General features: G+C 46.3%; 1 protein-coding gene and 1 long non-coding RNA gene across 2 annotated transcripts; one reads left to right on the forward strand and one right to left on the reverse strand.

Moving 5' to 3' along the window:
- The first annotated feature begins 1,998 nt into the window (after nt 1-1,998).
- Nucleotides 1,999-7,076, forward strand: SUPT4H1 (SPT4 homolog, DSIF elongation factor subunit). Its single transcript, XM_083587245.1, has 5 exons — nt 1,999-2,262; nt 3,345-3,451; nt 5,310-5,365; nt 5,784-5,837; nt 6,724-7,076. The coding sequence occupies exons 1-5, from the start codon at nt 2,194-2,196 to the stop codon at nt 6,789-6,791; spliced, it is 354 nt and encodes a 117-aa protein (XP_083443371.1). The 5' UTR covers nt 1,999-2,193; the 3' UTR covers nt 6,792-7,076.
- A 1,940-nt stretch (nt 7,077-9,016) lies between these two features.
- Nucleotides 9,017-13,640, reverse strand: LOC310749933. The gene is made up of 2 exons (XR_014541875.1): nt 12,541-13,640; nt 9,017-11,882 (listed from the first exon to the last, which is right to left on the reverse strand). It is a non-coding gene; the product is annotated as an uncharacterized lncRNA (long non-coding RNA).
- Nucleotides 13,641-15,091: the final 1,451 nt, after the last annotated feature.

Here is a 15,091-nt window from a genome sequence, read left to right on the forward strand (position 1 = left end):
ACACATCATGTGGGGACTTCCGGCGAGGCAAAATGGCGGGCGCCACGGCAGTGAGCAGCTCCTGCAGCCAGCCAGAGCAGCTGCGCTACCAGGCTGGCTCCGGGCTGCTGAGACTGCTGCTGCCACTGCCGAGGGGGAACTGGGGATGCCCGGTGCGTCAACTGGGGGAACTGATGACACCCCCCCGTGACCCAAATCAAGCCAGGAGCGAGAGTGCCCAGCCACCTGGCTGACTGCCCAGCAGCGCTCCGGTGCCAGTAAAAACCCCGGAGCTGATGCAGGCAGAAGGAGGACAGGAGAAGGAGAAGGAATAGGAAGAGGAAGGAGAAAAAAGAGGGGAGCCCTGACCTTGCTGCGCCACTGCCACCGCTGAGAAGGAGAGGTAGGAGCGCACAGGGAGGGCAAGGACACGTGGCCGAACCCAGGCCCAGCCCAAGCCTACTCCATGGCAGCTAGCGCTCCAAGAGAACAGGCTAGGGCCCAGAGGAAGGCTGCGCGACAGAGAAGACCACAGAAGAGAAGATATTACTTCTTTTCTTTTTAATATTTTTTTTCTCTCTTAAAAAAAAAAGCGTCCCCGGATTCTTTGAAAAAAATCTGGTAACCTTACATAAAGGTGACATAAACCTTACATATAGTAAGCTGCCTTATACTGAATCAGACCATTGGTCCATCTAGGATTAGGTCACTATTGTCTGCACTGATTGACAGCAGCTCTTCAGGGTCTCAGATGGAGATCTCTCCCAACCCGACCTGGAGGTGCCAGGGATTGAACTCGGGACCTTCTGCACACAAAGCAGATGCTCTGTCACTCAGCTACAGCCCTTCTCATTCAACTGCATTGGTCAGATCTGGCCCTCTTCTAGCCTAGTGTTAAGGAACACCCCAAATTCTCCATCCAAAACGTTGCCTCTGCTGCCTCAGCTACTGGGCCGTCTTATTCTTCCAGTCTAGTCCATGTGTGTTTATTCAGGAGTAGGTTCCACTTGGTTCAGTTTAGTACTACAGCTAGGTATCCCCTATTTATCTTTCCAAGCCCCAAAAAAGTGTGTGCATGGAATCCGTCTGCTTACTTGGAAGTAAGCACCACTGAACTGTGGAGCTTACTTTAGAGTAAGTGATATGTACAGGGGTTCTTTGTGTGTGTGTGTGTGTGTGTGTGAGAGAGAGAGAGAGAGAGAGAGAGATGCATCAAACCATTTTCTGTTTTCTGAGATAAATGTTTTGTGGGGAAAGCTGTTTCAATTTTATCACAAAATATCAACGTACAAAGTAGGGGGCAATAACAAGTGAAAAACTTTTTTTAAAAAATAGCATTAAAATCCTTCTCAATCTTTTTTTTTTACAATTTGCTTCAGAACATCTTTAATTAAGCTGGTCTGGAGTTCTTAATGCACATTTATAATATGCATGCATATTATATATGCATAATGTACATATTTCTCATTTCTGAGTTATGCGGGGTAATGTTTTTTCATCTCAAAACGTTGTTTCTCAACATACAAAAAGTGGAAAAAAAACCAACATGAAGTTATCCTTAATAATAAATAAATACAGCAATGGCGATGAGAGGGTTCCCCCACTCCCCCCACAAATTCACATCAGGACTGAAGGGACAGCCTAAAAAGGCTACAGGACCATTTCTGGTGTTGTTTTTGTTTTGTTTTTAAACTGATTCCGAATAACCTAAAAAATAGAATTTTAAAATAGGTTCCAGCGCTGTGCTTTCATTTTTAAGGCGATACAGTTTCTGTGAGGAAACTTCAGCGGAGGAAACACTGCTGAAATGTTTTTATTTTATTTGGGCGCGAATCTTCTGTCCCCGCCCCCGCCTCCCTCTCACTTCACAACCACAAAACGGTCGCTACACCCGAGAAGGCGCACGCGCGAGAGCCGCCGGCGAATTAAACGACTGCCGTGCGCCGTCGCCAAGGCAACAAGGGAGGAGCGATTTCGCCGAAGCCGGCCAGTTCGCGCGAGGACCTGCGCGCGTGCGCACAAAGAGATTAGGCAGGCGAGAGTGTGTGCAGGACGGGAAAGCGATGGAACCATAGAGCTTCTGTTGGTTGGGCAGAGCGGCCGGAAGTCGTGTGTTGTCGCGGCAGAAGTGACGCGTTCCGTCACTCCACTTCTTTGTTTATTTCTTCCTTTCTAAAGCCGGACCTTTTCGCCGCTGGTCGGTTGGTCGCCGCCATGGCTCTGGAGACGGTGCCCAAAGACCTGCGTCATTTGCGGGCCTGCCTGCTCTGCTCGCTTGTGAAGGTGAGTGAGCGTGTATGTTGTCCGGTTCCACTTCCGGATAAACCGGAAGTCCCTGTTTTTAATTACGGGGAACCATCCTGGAGGGAGCCAGTGTGGGTCCTTTGCCCCTGGGGATCTCCCTACAAAGCAGGGTGGGGGAGCCCTTTCTGTCCCCCTAGCCTTGTTGCCTGTTCACGGTGTGCTTCCAGACCATGGAGCTTCTGGTTTAGCCATTGTGTCTCATGGCAGAAGTTGCTAGAGTTATTACTGTACTGTATTTAATTAAGGTAAATAAAAAAATTAAAAAATTGTCCAGTTTTTCCCCAACACCTTAGAGACCAAACAATAAGTATTTAACTATTTATTGTGTTTAATGTATATGTCACTTTCTCTTCCAAAGTTCTCAAGGGGGCGTACATGGTTCTGCCCCTCCTCATTTAATCCCCACAACAACCCTGAGAGGTGAGCTAGGGTGAGAGGCACTGACTGCCTCCATAGATTACCCATCGAGCTCCATGGTCGAGTCGGGGATTTTAACCCTTGTCTCCAAGGCCCTAGTATAACAGTCTGACCATGACACCACCACTGGCTCTCAGACTTAACACTCTGTGTGAAGGATCTTGAGACTTTTTGGAGGCCAGTTCCCCAATCCTGTCAGCACCTGGACCCCGTCCTGATAGTGATGTCCTATCACTGTCGAGCAAAGATTTTGAAAATTTTATTTTGACAGGTCTTTAGCCTGACTTGACTTTATTTTTAACTCACCTTATAAGTGGATAGATGTATGAGAGGTGTGTGCCATTCATTATTTATTTACTTATGAATAAAACAATCACAATAAACCAAGCGCCCATATATTTTTATTTGGTCACAGTGTTGGCGCCTGGATTGGTTTCATGTGCTTAAATTTTTGTGTTTTTTTTTACAAGTTTTAGAAATAAATTTATAATAACTCTCATTGGTTGCTTTGTGAGGAAATGATGGAATGATTCCTTGAAAAGGTTGTGCTCCAGCAGGTTTTTTTGTTTGTTTTATTCCACCTCTAGTTGTAGAAGCTTCCTTTTGAGTTCCTTTTCCTGACTTAATTTCATCTTGCTCTTCAGACCATTGACCAGTTTGAGTTTGATGGTTGTGACAACTGTGACTCCTACCTGCAGATGAAGGGGAACCGTGAGATGGTTTATGATTGCACCAGCTCTTCCTTTGATGGGTGAGTCTGCTTACTATTATTATTTATTGGATTTCTTACACCTGCTTGACTGGAAGAACCTAATGCAGCATACAACAATACAGTCGTACCTTGGAAGTCGAATGGCGTCCATTCTGGAAGTCCTTTCGAGTTCCAAAACATTCGGAAACCAAATTGCAGCTTCTGATTGGCTGCAGGAATCAGCCAGGAATCAGAAGTCGTGGAAGCCCCGTCAAACGTTTGGGTTCCAAAAGAACATTTGCAAACCGGAACAATCACTTCTGGTTTTGCGGTGTTCAGAGCCAAAACATCTGAGTACCAGGGCATTTGGGATCCAAGGTACGACTGAATAAAAATGCAGTATTTACTCACTTAAAAGAATTTATAGAAATCCCTCCCCAAAAAAGATTGTCTAGAGCAGGGGAAACCCATGTGCCTGCAGTCTTCTCTGGCATTCACATCATTCTGCAGTGGACTTTTTTCAGTTAACCACACCCATTTGTGATGCTTTAAGGCAGCTTTGCTTGGTTAGAACAACAGCAGCTGCTTGGGAACCCAAAGAAGTCCATAGGCCTATAAGTTACATGAGCTTATATAGAGGCATTACGTTTACACATGTGTAGAAATTAAGTCATGTAATAAGCAGAGGTTGCAGTTAGCTAACAACCCTATCAAAAGAGCAAAGGTAACATTGCAGAACAAGGTCATAGATTCATCTATTAGCAAATTCCTTCATACTTCTTCACAGACATCTTGGCTCTTACAACATCCTTTCACCCAATATCCTCTTCACACTGCCTTTACATCTTAGGCTATCTATCAATACCTTTTTCTACCACTATTTAATGCTTGGGGCAAGCATTAAATACACTAGGTTGCAATGTGTGCTTGGCTGTGGTGTGGCACCCACAGCCATTTTTCTGGTAAGGTTTTTTGGTCATTTGAGTGTAAGCAGCCAATGACTTGTGTTTTTTGACTTGTGTCTCTTCATCCAGCTGAATGATCATAGAAATGATAGCAGGGCAATTATCCATGGCATGCAGTGTTAAGTAGGAAGCCGAGTTCCTTAGAGATGCAAGATGTTGGAATGAGCTGGGCTCATGTGCAAGGGAAGGCAACTGACACAGGCAAAGAGGAGCAGTTGCCTGCCTCTCAGTCTAATAATTCTCCCCACATGTGGATTGTGTAACTGAGTCCCGTGGCCTCTTGTGTGGAACAGGAAAAGAATCAAAGAGTTGCCCTCTCCTCTGCCTAGAAATAATGGACAAGTTCAGGAAACCAGTGAATTTCGGTATGAAAAGATGATGCTACTGTTTTCAAACTTCAGTGACGGTTTCCAAGTCAGAAAAGAGATTTTGCTGCTGAACTACACCACCCATCTTCCCAGGGCAATGGCCATGCTTTCCAGGGCTGATGGGAGTTAGAGTTCAGCAATACCTGGGGGGCCAAAGATTCCCCACACCTGCTTTAGACACATAATATAGTAGTAGCCTTGTTAGTATATTAGGCCCAAGAAGGCAAGTTCCCAAGAAGGCTGGAATACTGGTTGCTTTTGATCATTCTTGGTGCCTTTGTGGGCATTGGATGTATGCAGTGAGGAGCAAAGCATGTGCTGTGAAAATCTCCAGATAATGAGCAGGAAATTACTTTTGTTTAAGACCTCCTGAGAGTTGCTGCCAGTCAAAATAAACAATGCTGGGTTAGATGGGCCCATAGTATAAAGCAGCCCTGTACATTCAAGGTGAACAAGCAGTGTTCTCTGTGGATGAGTGAGGTGAGGGATCCCTTCAAGCTGAAACCCACAAGTGCATCGTCCTCAGAGTAAGCCTAGTTGGTGTGACGTGTTCCTGCAGTTCTAACTCTCCTTGTCCTCTTGCAGCATCATTGCCATGATGAGCCCTGAGGACAGCTGGGTCTCCAAGTGGCAGAGAATCAGTAAGTCCATCCCCTTGTGTCCTCTCACACTCCGCCTTCAGCATAATTATGGCAAATGAAAAGGCAGATCAACCCCATTTCTCTGGAACTGGCTGTAAATCTTCAGGCGGTTTGCTGTTTCCTCTGTGTTTCCCTTTTGGTCTGCTACCATTTGCAATTGAAGCAGCTTTTTATAACCTCTTCCATTGTTTTGCCCCACACACCTGGGGACCTTCCACCCCGCCCATCCTATTATTACTTTCTTTAAACCCTTTTTGCAGTGGTTTGATTCTCAGTTTTCCTGACAGCAACCCTACAGGCTTGCCAAGGTGGGGAGTAAGAGTGTTTTTGTCTGTGTTTCTTCACTGCTGTTCAGGATGGCCCAGGCTCCCTTTTCATAAAGTTGTTGGTTTAACCAGAGCGTGTTCTCTTCCCCCAGGCAACTTCAAGCCCGGTGTGTACGCAGTGTCTGTGACTGGCCGCCTACCCCAAGGTAACTTGCCAGGCTTTTAGTAAGAATTAAAAGTCTTTCCTTGCTCACAAAGATAAGCTGCTCAGTCAGGCCCAAGGGGACCCCTTTAGTCCAGCATCCTCTTCTGGCCACCTAGATCCCCTAATGAGAAGCCAACAAGCTGGACATGAGGTTAACCTGGGTTGATAACCTTAGACATTTCCACCTTTTTTGCTACTGAGCCTGTGCTCATCTGGGCATTTCTGTCTTGAGGGGAAGAGCTTTCATAATATCACTAGAACTCATGGACATCTAATGAAGTTGAATTTTAGAAGTTCCAGGACAGACGAAAGAAAGTCCTCGTGCAGTTCATAGTTAAACTATGGAACTCACTCCCACAGGAGGTAACGATGGCCAGCAATTGGATGGCTTTTAAAAAAGCATTGAGGAAAGGGCAATCAGTGTCTACCATGCATGATGGCTATGCTCTGCTTTCACAGTTGGGGGCAGCGATGCTTCTGGATACCAGTTGCTGGAAACTGGAGTGCTCTGGTGCTCAAATCCTGCCTGAGGGTTTCCCAGAAAATGTGCCTGCTTGGCATTGTGCGAACAGGATACTGATCTCGATGGGCCATTGGCCTAATCCAGCAGGCTCTTCTTATCTTATTTTATGTATATAATGGGGGAAGAAAAGGAAGAACTAGGCTCACAGAAAGATTAACCTTGCAGCTGGTTAGGAAATTTGCAGTTTCAGGATGTGATACTTGCACACAGAGATGTAGATAAAACCCCCTATGACAAAGCTTTTATTTTGGGATTTTGCTAATTAGCTAGCTGCAGGGTTGCTAATGCCACATACCTTTTCCTTTTACTTCCTCGCCTCTTCTCCCCACCCCTTAAACATACGTCATGCTTTTTATTGCTGCAGGCATCGTCCGGGAACTGAAGAGTCGCGGTGTGGCCTACAAGTCTCGGGACACAGCCATAAAGACCTAAGGAGGAGGCGTTCCCACCCACCCCTCAATTGATGCCCACACAGGCCTCCATTTCAGAAGAGACTCCTGCTCAGAACTGGCCTAACGTTAAGAAACAAATATCTCTTTGTGGGTGTGGGGTCTTTGTCTGGGGATCAAGAGTGGACTGACTGCACCATGCTCCTCCCTGCTAGCTGAGCTGGAGAGGGGCCTTCCTGAGAGGCTGTAAGTAGGAGCGGCAGAAGTTTAAGTGTTGACGATTTCTGTAAATATTCCTAATAAATTTAGTTATGGTGTCAGAAATTCACGTCCTGACGTTTGCTGTTTTATTTGTCGTCTGCAAAACATATAGAGCTGAAAGTGGGGGTGGTGGGGACTTCTGTTAAGCATGGACTTAGGCTGCAGGCTTTGTTCTGATATGGATGTGCTATTTTTTGGGCCAGGGGTGTGTGGAAAGTGGCCCTCTAGATTGCTGGACTGCACTCCCATCAGCTGTAGGCAGGATGGCCCATGGTCCCAGAGAATGAGGTGTTGTCCAGCAGCACCAGGATCCTCTACTTAGTTTAGGTGTGCTGGGGAGGGTGACCAATGATAATTGAGGGCCTGGAAACCAAGCCTTATGAGGCAGGGTTGAGGGAACTGTGTATGTTTAGCCTGGGGAAGAGGTGAGAGGATAGCCATCTTCAGTTATCTGAAATGATGTCATGTTACTGCTGTTCGGGAGTAGAGAACCCAAACCAGTGGGTTCAAATGACAGGAAAGGAGATTTCGATGAAACATTAGGAAGAACTTTCTGATGGAGCTGCTTGGCAGAAGAACAGGACCACCTCAGAAGGTGGCGGAATCTGCTTCATTAGAAGTTTTTAAACAGAGATCAGATGTCCACATGTTAAAGATTCTTTAGCTGTGATTCCTGCATTGTAGGGGCTGGACTAGATGACCCCTGGGGGTCCCTTCCAACTCGAACAATTCTATGATTCCAAGGTTTTAGTCTTGTTTTAAATGTATTTTGCTGTTTTTGTGTTTTTAAGTTATTTAGTGTGCAAATCGCCGTAAGACAGTTACTTATAGAAGGTGATAAATCAATTGGTGGTGATGATAATAATTTAGGAATCTTGAACATGGCAAGAGACATTGGGAAATGAGCATAAATTGGAATAGTTTGGGTAGAAATGGATGCATGACCAGCACTGTATTTCCAATGATGGCCACTAGGAGGCAGTGCAGGACTGTTCCTGGGAGCAACTGTCTGTAGCAGGGGTCAGCAAACTTTTTCAGCAGGGGGCCGGTCCACTGTCCCTCGGACCTTGTGGGGGGCCGGACTATATTTTTTTGGGGGAAATGAACAAATTCCTATGCCCCACAAATAACCCAGAGATGCATTTTAAATAAAAGCACACATTCTACTCATGTAAAGAGACCAGGCAGGCCCCACAAATAACCCAGAGATGCATTTAAAATAAAAGGACACATTCTACTCATGTAAAAACACGCTAATTCCCGGACTGTCTACCTATGGACTGCCTACCTATGGTCTGTAGCCTTCCAACCATAAACCCATTTTATATCTTTATCACCCATAGTGACCCTTAGCTCTTGAATTCTTCTGGTTTTTGAAGAAGTGATTATGGTCATTACATCACACAACTTCTAGCCGTATCTGTGGAACAGAAGTGGGGAGTATTGCAGCCCTCAAGCAGTTACCAGACACTAACTTCCATCACTGGGATGCGGGTGGCGCTGTGGGTAAAAGCCTCAGCGCCTAGGGCTTGCTGATCGAAAGGTCGGCGGTTCGAATCCCCGCGGCGGGGTGCGCTCCCGTTGCTTGGTCCCAGCGCCTGCCAACCTAGCAGTTCGAAAGCACCCCCAGGTGCAAGTAGATAAATAGGGACCGCTTACTGGCGGGAAGGTAAACGGCGTTTCCGTGTGCTGCGCTGGCTTGCCAGATGCAGCTTTGTCACGCTGGCCACGTGGCCCGGAAGTGTCTCCGGACAGCGCTGGCCCCCGGCCTCTTGAGTGAGATGGGCACACAACCCTAGAGTCTGTCAAGACTGGCCCGTACGGGCAGGGGTACCTTTACCTTTACCTTTAACTTCCATCAGCCCCTTCAGCCAGCATGATCAGGAATGATGGGAGTTGTAGTCCAGCAACATCTAGAGGGCCCCAGATGTTCCCCACACCTGCCATAGAACTTCTCTTTGACACAGTATTTCACAACTTTTTCCCCTTTCCCTTTGTAGCCACTTGGGGCAGGTACTCAGCTGTGAGTGAGACTTGACCAAGGCCACAGAGTTTCATTTATTTCTAAAAATATTTATATACAGTACTGGTATGCCATGAAAAATATATATCAAAGTGGTTTACAACATTAAAATCCAATAAACCGTACAATAAACCCTTAAAAAGAGTTGAAAATGCACATCAGTTAATTATTGCGGAAAGGTGTATTCTTAATTGCCTGCTTATGCCTGAAGGAAAGAGAAGTTTTCATCAAGTGTTTAAAAAGTTGGCGCAAGAAGGCACCTGCTGAATCTTTGTTTGCAGTGTGTTCCACAGGACTGGACCAATGACACCAAAGGCTCAGTTCCTTGTCAAATGAGCCTCACCAACTCAGGAAATAGGCAATGATGCTCCTGCAGATAATCTGAATAATCAAGCTCTGGGGTATGAGGGGTTCAGGCCATCTGTGAGGTATTGAGGAATACAAGTCTGTGAGGAGGTGGGATTTGGACCTTGAACCCTGGCTCTTACAATCATGCACCCTTTTCCCCACTGGTGTCCTCAAATTGGTCCTCCTGAGCTCTGGAGCCTTTCCTTGCCCCTATTCTCTCTCAGTCCAAGCACTTAATCTACCCTGGTGATTCAGCGAGGTCCCAGACGTTGCTGAACCCCAGCTTCCATCACGCCTGGCCATTGGTCATAGTGACTGAGGCTGATGGGAGTTGGAGTCCAGCAGCACTGCCCATTTCTGCTTAAAAAGAGAAGAGGGGAAAAGGAATTGAGAAATGGATATACAGTGGTACCTTGGTTCTCAAACTTAATCCATTCCGGGCGTCCATTCGACTCCCGAAACAGTTTGAAAACCAAGGTGCGGCCCGATAGGCTGCAGGAGCTTCCTGCACTCAATCGAAAGCCACGTTGGACGTTTGGCTTCCAAAAAACGTTCATAAACCAGAACACTCACTTCCGGGAGGCTTGCAGTGTTTGGGAGCCAATTTGTTTGGGAGCCAAGCCATTCGAGTACCAAGGTACCACTGTGCTCCCTGGAGCATCCTCTGGACTGGTGACAGATCAGAAAGATCCACACTGCATTGCAGCTATGGGGGAAGAGGTGCATGGATTAAGGAACTCCACCCACCTAGCATCATGTTGGTGGCAATATTTGTCCATGCACCAAGGCACTCTCTGGTCAGGCACTGGTCCATCTAACTCAGTTTTGTCCACACTGACTGGCAGCAGCTCTCGGGATTCAGGCAAGAGCCTCCAGCTCAGGTGTGCTGAAACCCAGGGCAGAGGAATAGGGGTCCTTCCACATTTGGGTTCCTGGAAATTCATTCCAAACATTATCCTGGTTCTCATGAAGTACAAATGAGGTGATTAAAAGAAATTATCGTCCTGGACTGGTCTGCTTCATGGCACAGAGCATGTCTTGACTGCTCCCTCATGCAAAATGAATCCTAGTATATGTGAACTCCAGGCTGGCTAGAAGGGTATTTTGAAAGCTAGTGTGGTGTAATGGTTAGAGCATTGGACTAGGACCTGAAAGACCAGGGATTAAAATCTCCACTCAGCTATGAAGCTCACTGGGTGACCTTAGGCCTGTCACTATCTCTCAGCCTACCCTACCTCACAGGGTTGTGGGGATTAAGTGAGGAGTGGGGGCGGGGGGAGAACCAGGGCCAGCACCTTGAGCTCCTTGGAGGAAAAGGTGAGATAGAAATTGAATAAATAAAATATTTGGTGTGGAATTGTTCCCAGCCACTGTATGTAGTGCTGGGAATCCACTAAATTTAAGAAGACAGTGACCTAACTCCAGGGCCCAGGTGGGGAGGGGGGATCTGTGGTTCCCACTAAGTGTTGCTGGACTACAACTCCCATCATTGCTATTTTATTTTATTTTGGAAATAATTTTTTATTTGATTTTCAGGAATATAAACATACAACAAAACCAATTCCAAATCCAAATATCGAGATTACTCTGAATCTCCTGACTTCCCCCCATCCCTTCCATGGGTCCTATTGATCCTATTTTCCACTGCATATCAATACTTCTCCAATTTTTTTATCTTTCTAAATTATCTGTACATTCTGTTACATTACAAGTGTGTTTGAAATCCTGCCAATGTTGTAACCTGCTTACAATGGTCTTGTATATAAATTATAAACTTCTCTCCTTTTTTGAAGTTCTTGTCTTCTTGGTTCCTGAGCTTCCCAGTTAATTTTGCCATTTCCGCACAGTCCATTAACTTGGTTTGCCATTCTTCCCTGGTTGGGGTTGTCTCTTCCTTCCATCTCTGAGCTAGTAGCGTCTGTGCGGCTGTTGTCGCGTACATGTTTATCATTGCTGACTATTGACCATACTGGCTGGTGAGAGCCAGAGTCCAGCAATCTCCAGTGGGAGCACCAGGTTCACGTTCCCTGCTGTAGACAGAGATTGTGGAATCCTCAAAAGAGGAATCATAAAATTGTAGAAATGGGAGGCACCACATGGGCCAGCTTGTTTGACCCATGCAGGAATCACAGACAAATGATCCCTGACAGACAGCTATCCAACCTCTGCTTAAAAACCTTCAGTGAAGGAGAGCCCACCACCTTCTGAGAGAGTCCCTTCCTCTGTCAAACAGCTCTTATTATCAGAAAGGAGCTTGATTTAACAGCATATAAAGAACCCATAAGGCCAAAGTAGGAGATACTGTTGGGAGGGCAATAATGAATTCTCTCTCTCTCTGTGTATACTACTTCCTCATGGTCATCCCACCTCACTCAGAGGATGGAGAGGGTGGCCCAGGAGGGGGCATTCTCTTTGGTGGCCCCTGAGTTGTGGAACTCCCTGCAGAGCTGTCTGGTACCTTCACTATACAGTTTTGGGCAAATGTCACCGTTCTGCCCCAGCCTTTGACAGCCAAGATGTGTGTTTCAGGACCCACCCTGCTCTTTCAAATCTAATATACTTCAACTGCTTTTAATCCTAAATTTCATATTGTAAGATTCCCTGGGACCTGTTGGTGAAGGGCAGGTAATTAACTTAATCATAATATAATATCATCTCGTAATGTAATGTAATGTAATGTAATGTAATGTAATTCACAGTGGTACCTCGGGTTAAGAACTTAATTCGTTCTGGAGCTCCATTCTTAACCTGAAACTGTTCTTAACCTGAAGCACCACTTTAGCTAACGGGGCCTCCTGCTGCTGCCGCGCTGCCAGAGCCCGATTTCTGTTCTCATCCTGAAGCAAAGTTCTTAACCCGAAGTACTATTTCTGGGTTAGCGGAGTCTGTAACCTGAAGCGTATGTAACCTGAAGCGTATGTAACCTGAGGTACCACTGTAATGTGATACAGAAATGTTTTCACTTCCAGTTATTGTAGTTTCCAAAACTCAGGCCCCCAATACGTACAACGTGACTTCCCTGTTTTGAGAGGAAAGTAGATCATATTCCATGAAACCAGTAGTTGCAATTTGATATTTCTTGGTTTCCTGTGTCTGTGTTTGCCCAGGAACACCCCCCTTGCTAATCATTTTTTGGACAGTGCCTGTAATGGACTCGAACGTTCTTCTGTTACCATAAGTACTGGCGCCTTGTTTTTGCAAAGGAGGAACAGCAAGCTGATATTTCAAGATGCTGCATTGTGCAATTAACTGGAGGGCAAATACCATCAGGATACCAAGTCTGCTCATTCTTATGCTTTTGAAGGCAGCAAGTAGAGCACTTCAGATGCCAGATCTGTGGCTTGTGTGATCATGCGCATGAGCAAGGCATTGGTGTGTCTTGTTTGCTCACGAGCCTTTGTCATTTCCCCCTTCTTCATCCTGTGGCCTCTTTCCCCCCCTTGGAGGTGAAGCAGACAAGCTTAATTACTGGATGCTGTCTCTCTGTGTTCTGCTGCCAGGTTGTGGCTGGCTTTTAATTTTGCAAAAGGCGGGCATGAGGTTTGGTTGTCTCTGGCTCATCCTTGGCTGCTAAGATGCTCATTTAACTCTTGCCTCCTTGACGAGGCTGGCCTGAGGGGCCTGTCATGTCAGCGCTTTCACGCCGGGCTGGTTCTGAGGGTTGACTGCGTCACTTCCCATTTGGCTCTCTTCTTTTCTCCGAGAACTTAATTCCCTTCACCCTGCAGGTGATGGCTTGAAGTGAAAAGGCGCTGTCATGTAGTGGGGGCTTGGCAGGTGTCCCCCCGGGACACGTTTATTAGGGGATCTGCCCTGATTTCCTGGAATCCAACCCCGGTAATTCATTTTATCCTTTCTCTCCATTTTACCTTTTAAAAACAGAGCTTATATTTAAAGTACAGCTTGTATTGCAGCTGCTACCCAGGATGGCTAGGTTCTGCCTCCATGGTCAGAGGCAGTGATGCTTCTGAATACCACTTCCTGGGAACCACAGGAGGGGAGAGAGCTGCTCTGGGGCTTGGATCCTGCTTGCTGGTTTCCTACATGTATCTGCTTAGCCACTGTGAGAACACAATGTTGGACTGGGTGGGCCACTGGCCTGATCCAGCAGAGCTCTCGCATGCTTTATTGAATTTTTACCCCACTATTTCCTCCAAGGGACACAGGTGGCGCTGTGGGTTAAACCACAGAGCCTAGGGCTTGCTGATCAGAAGGTTGGCAGTTCGAATTCACGCAACGGGGTGAGCTCCCTTTGCTTGGTCCCTGGTCCTGCCAACCTAGCAGTTTGAAAGCACGTCAAAGTGCAAATAGATAAATAGGTACCGCTCCAGCGGGAAGGTAAACGGCGTTTCCATGCGCTGCTCTGTTTCACCAGAAGCAGCTTAGTCATGCTGGCCACATGACCAAGAAGCTATATGCCGGCTCCCTCGGCCAGTAAAGCGAGATGAGCGCCACAACCCCAGAGTCGGCCACGACTGGACCTAACGGTCAGGGGTCTCTTTACCTTTACCTTTATTTCCTCCAAGGAGCATGAAGTGCTGTGTTGCACCCAGGTCTCCTTCAAATGCTAAATTCCAGGTGTGTGCATTTTGTGGCTGATGCACCATTTTCAAAATTGTGTGTGCTTTTTGTTTGTTTGTATAATATTATTGCTTTCCTCATGCAAGACCTTCTCTTTGCAAAACCTTCCCTTTTAATTTTTGTTAGCAGCGATCCTGGTTCTCTCTCTCTCTCTCTCTCTCTCTCTCTCTCTCTCTCTCTCTCTCTTTTTGGCTAAAGGATTCGGGGAAGGGAGAATGAGGACGTTTTAAACGCACATCATCTAATGCGCCTGCATGTCAGAATAGCAGGGAGCAAGTGACCTATTTTACCACAGTGTTTGAACTGCAGGCTTCTTTCACCCCCCTGCTTGTCTTCACGGATCCAGCCCTGCACAGCTGCCTGGGACTTAAGCATGCAGTCAGTGCTTCTGAGAACGAGCAGAGTGTTTCTCATGCCCTTCTCAGTCTCCATGCTGGCAGGGTCTGAGTTCTGATGACCTCTAGGCTGCTTTTGAGCCCATCTCGTTTCTTTTTAAAAGTGGAAATGTTGCCAACTTAAAAATAATAATAATCCTGCTCTTCTATCTTTTAACAGTGATCTGGCACACCAAAATTTAGCAGAAGAGTCTTTTTTCCATTGGTCATATCTTCACGACTGGCAAAGTGTAACCTGCTTAGTTTCTGTGTCAGGCAGCTGGTAAAAGGCACAGTTTCAGGGTAAAAAAACCAAAAACCCACCACGTGGCAATGCTATTTATAGGAAATCTGGGCAGCAGGGTAGAGCAGCTAAATTGCTGCCCTTATTTTTTTGCTTTTGGGGATGTCTTGTTCCAGCTTTGCCCTCTTTCTGTTCTCATTTTTCTCAATCCAGACGACTTCCCTGAGACTATCTCTAAGAAAGAGGGTTAAGCAAATTTCTCCCCACATCCCCAAAAGACCCTACCAATTCAGCCAAGGAATCGTGCAAGGAAATAGAGAATGCAAAGTAAAAAATGCAAATTTAAATGCTGGCTAAATCATGGGGATTTGCTGTGATGACCTATTTGACACATCTTAGATTTGGTGAACAATAGATTTATTCTCCCTTATCACACGAAATCGTCATAAAAACCAACATATAGGAACTTCACAGAAAGGTGTAGTGGTTAAGAGTGTTGGACTAGGGCCTGG

This window comes from Podarcis filfolensis, assembly GCF_964270895.1.
Source record: "Podarcis filfolensis genome assembly, chromosome: 15".
Classification (NCBI taxonomy): domain Eukaryota; kingdom Metazoa; phylum Chordata; class Lepidosauria; order Squamata; family Lacertidae; genus Podarcis; species Podarcis filfolensis.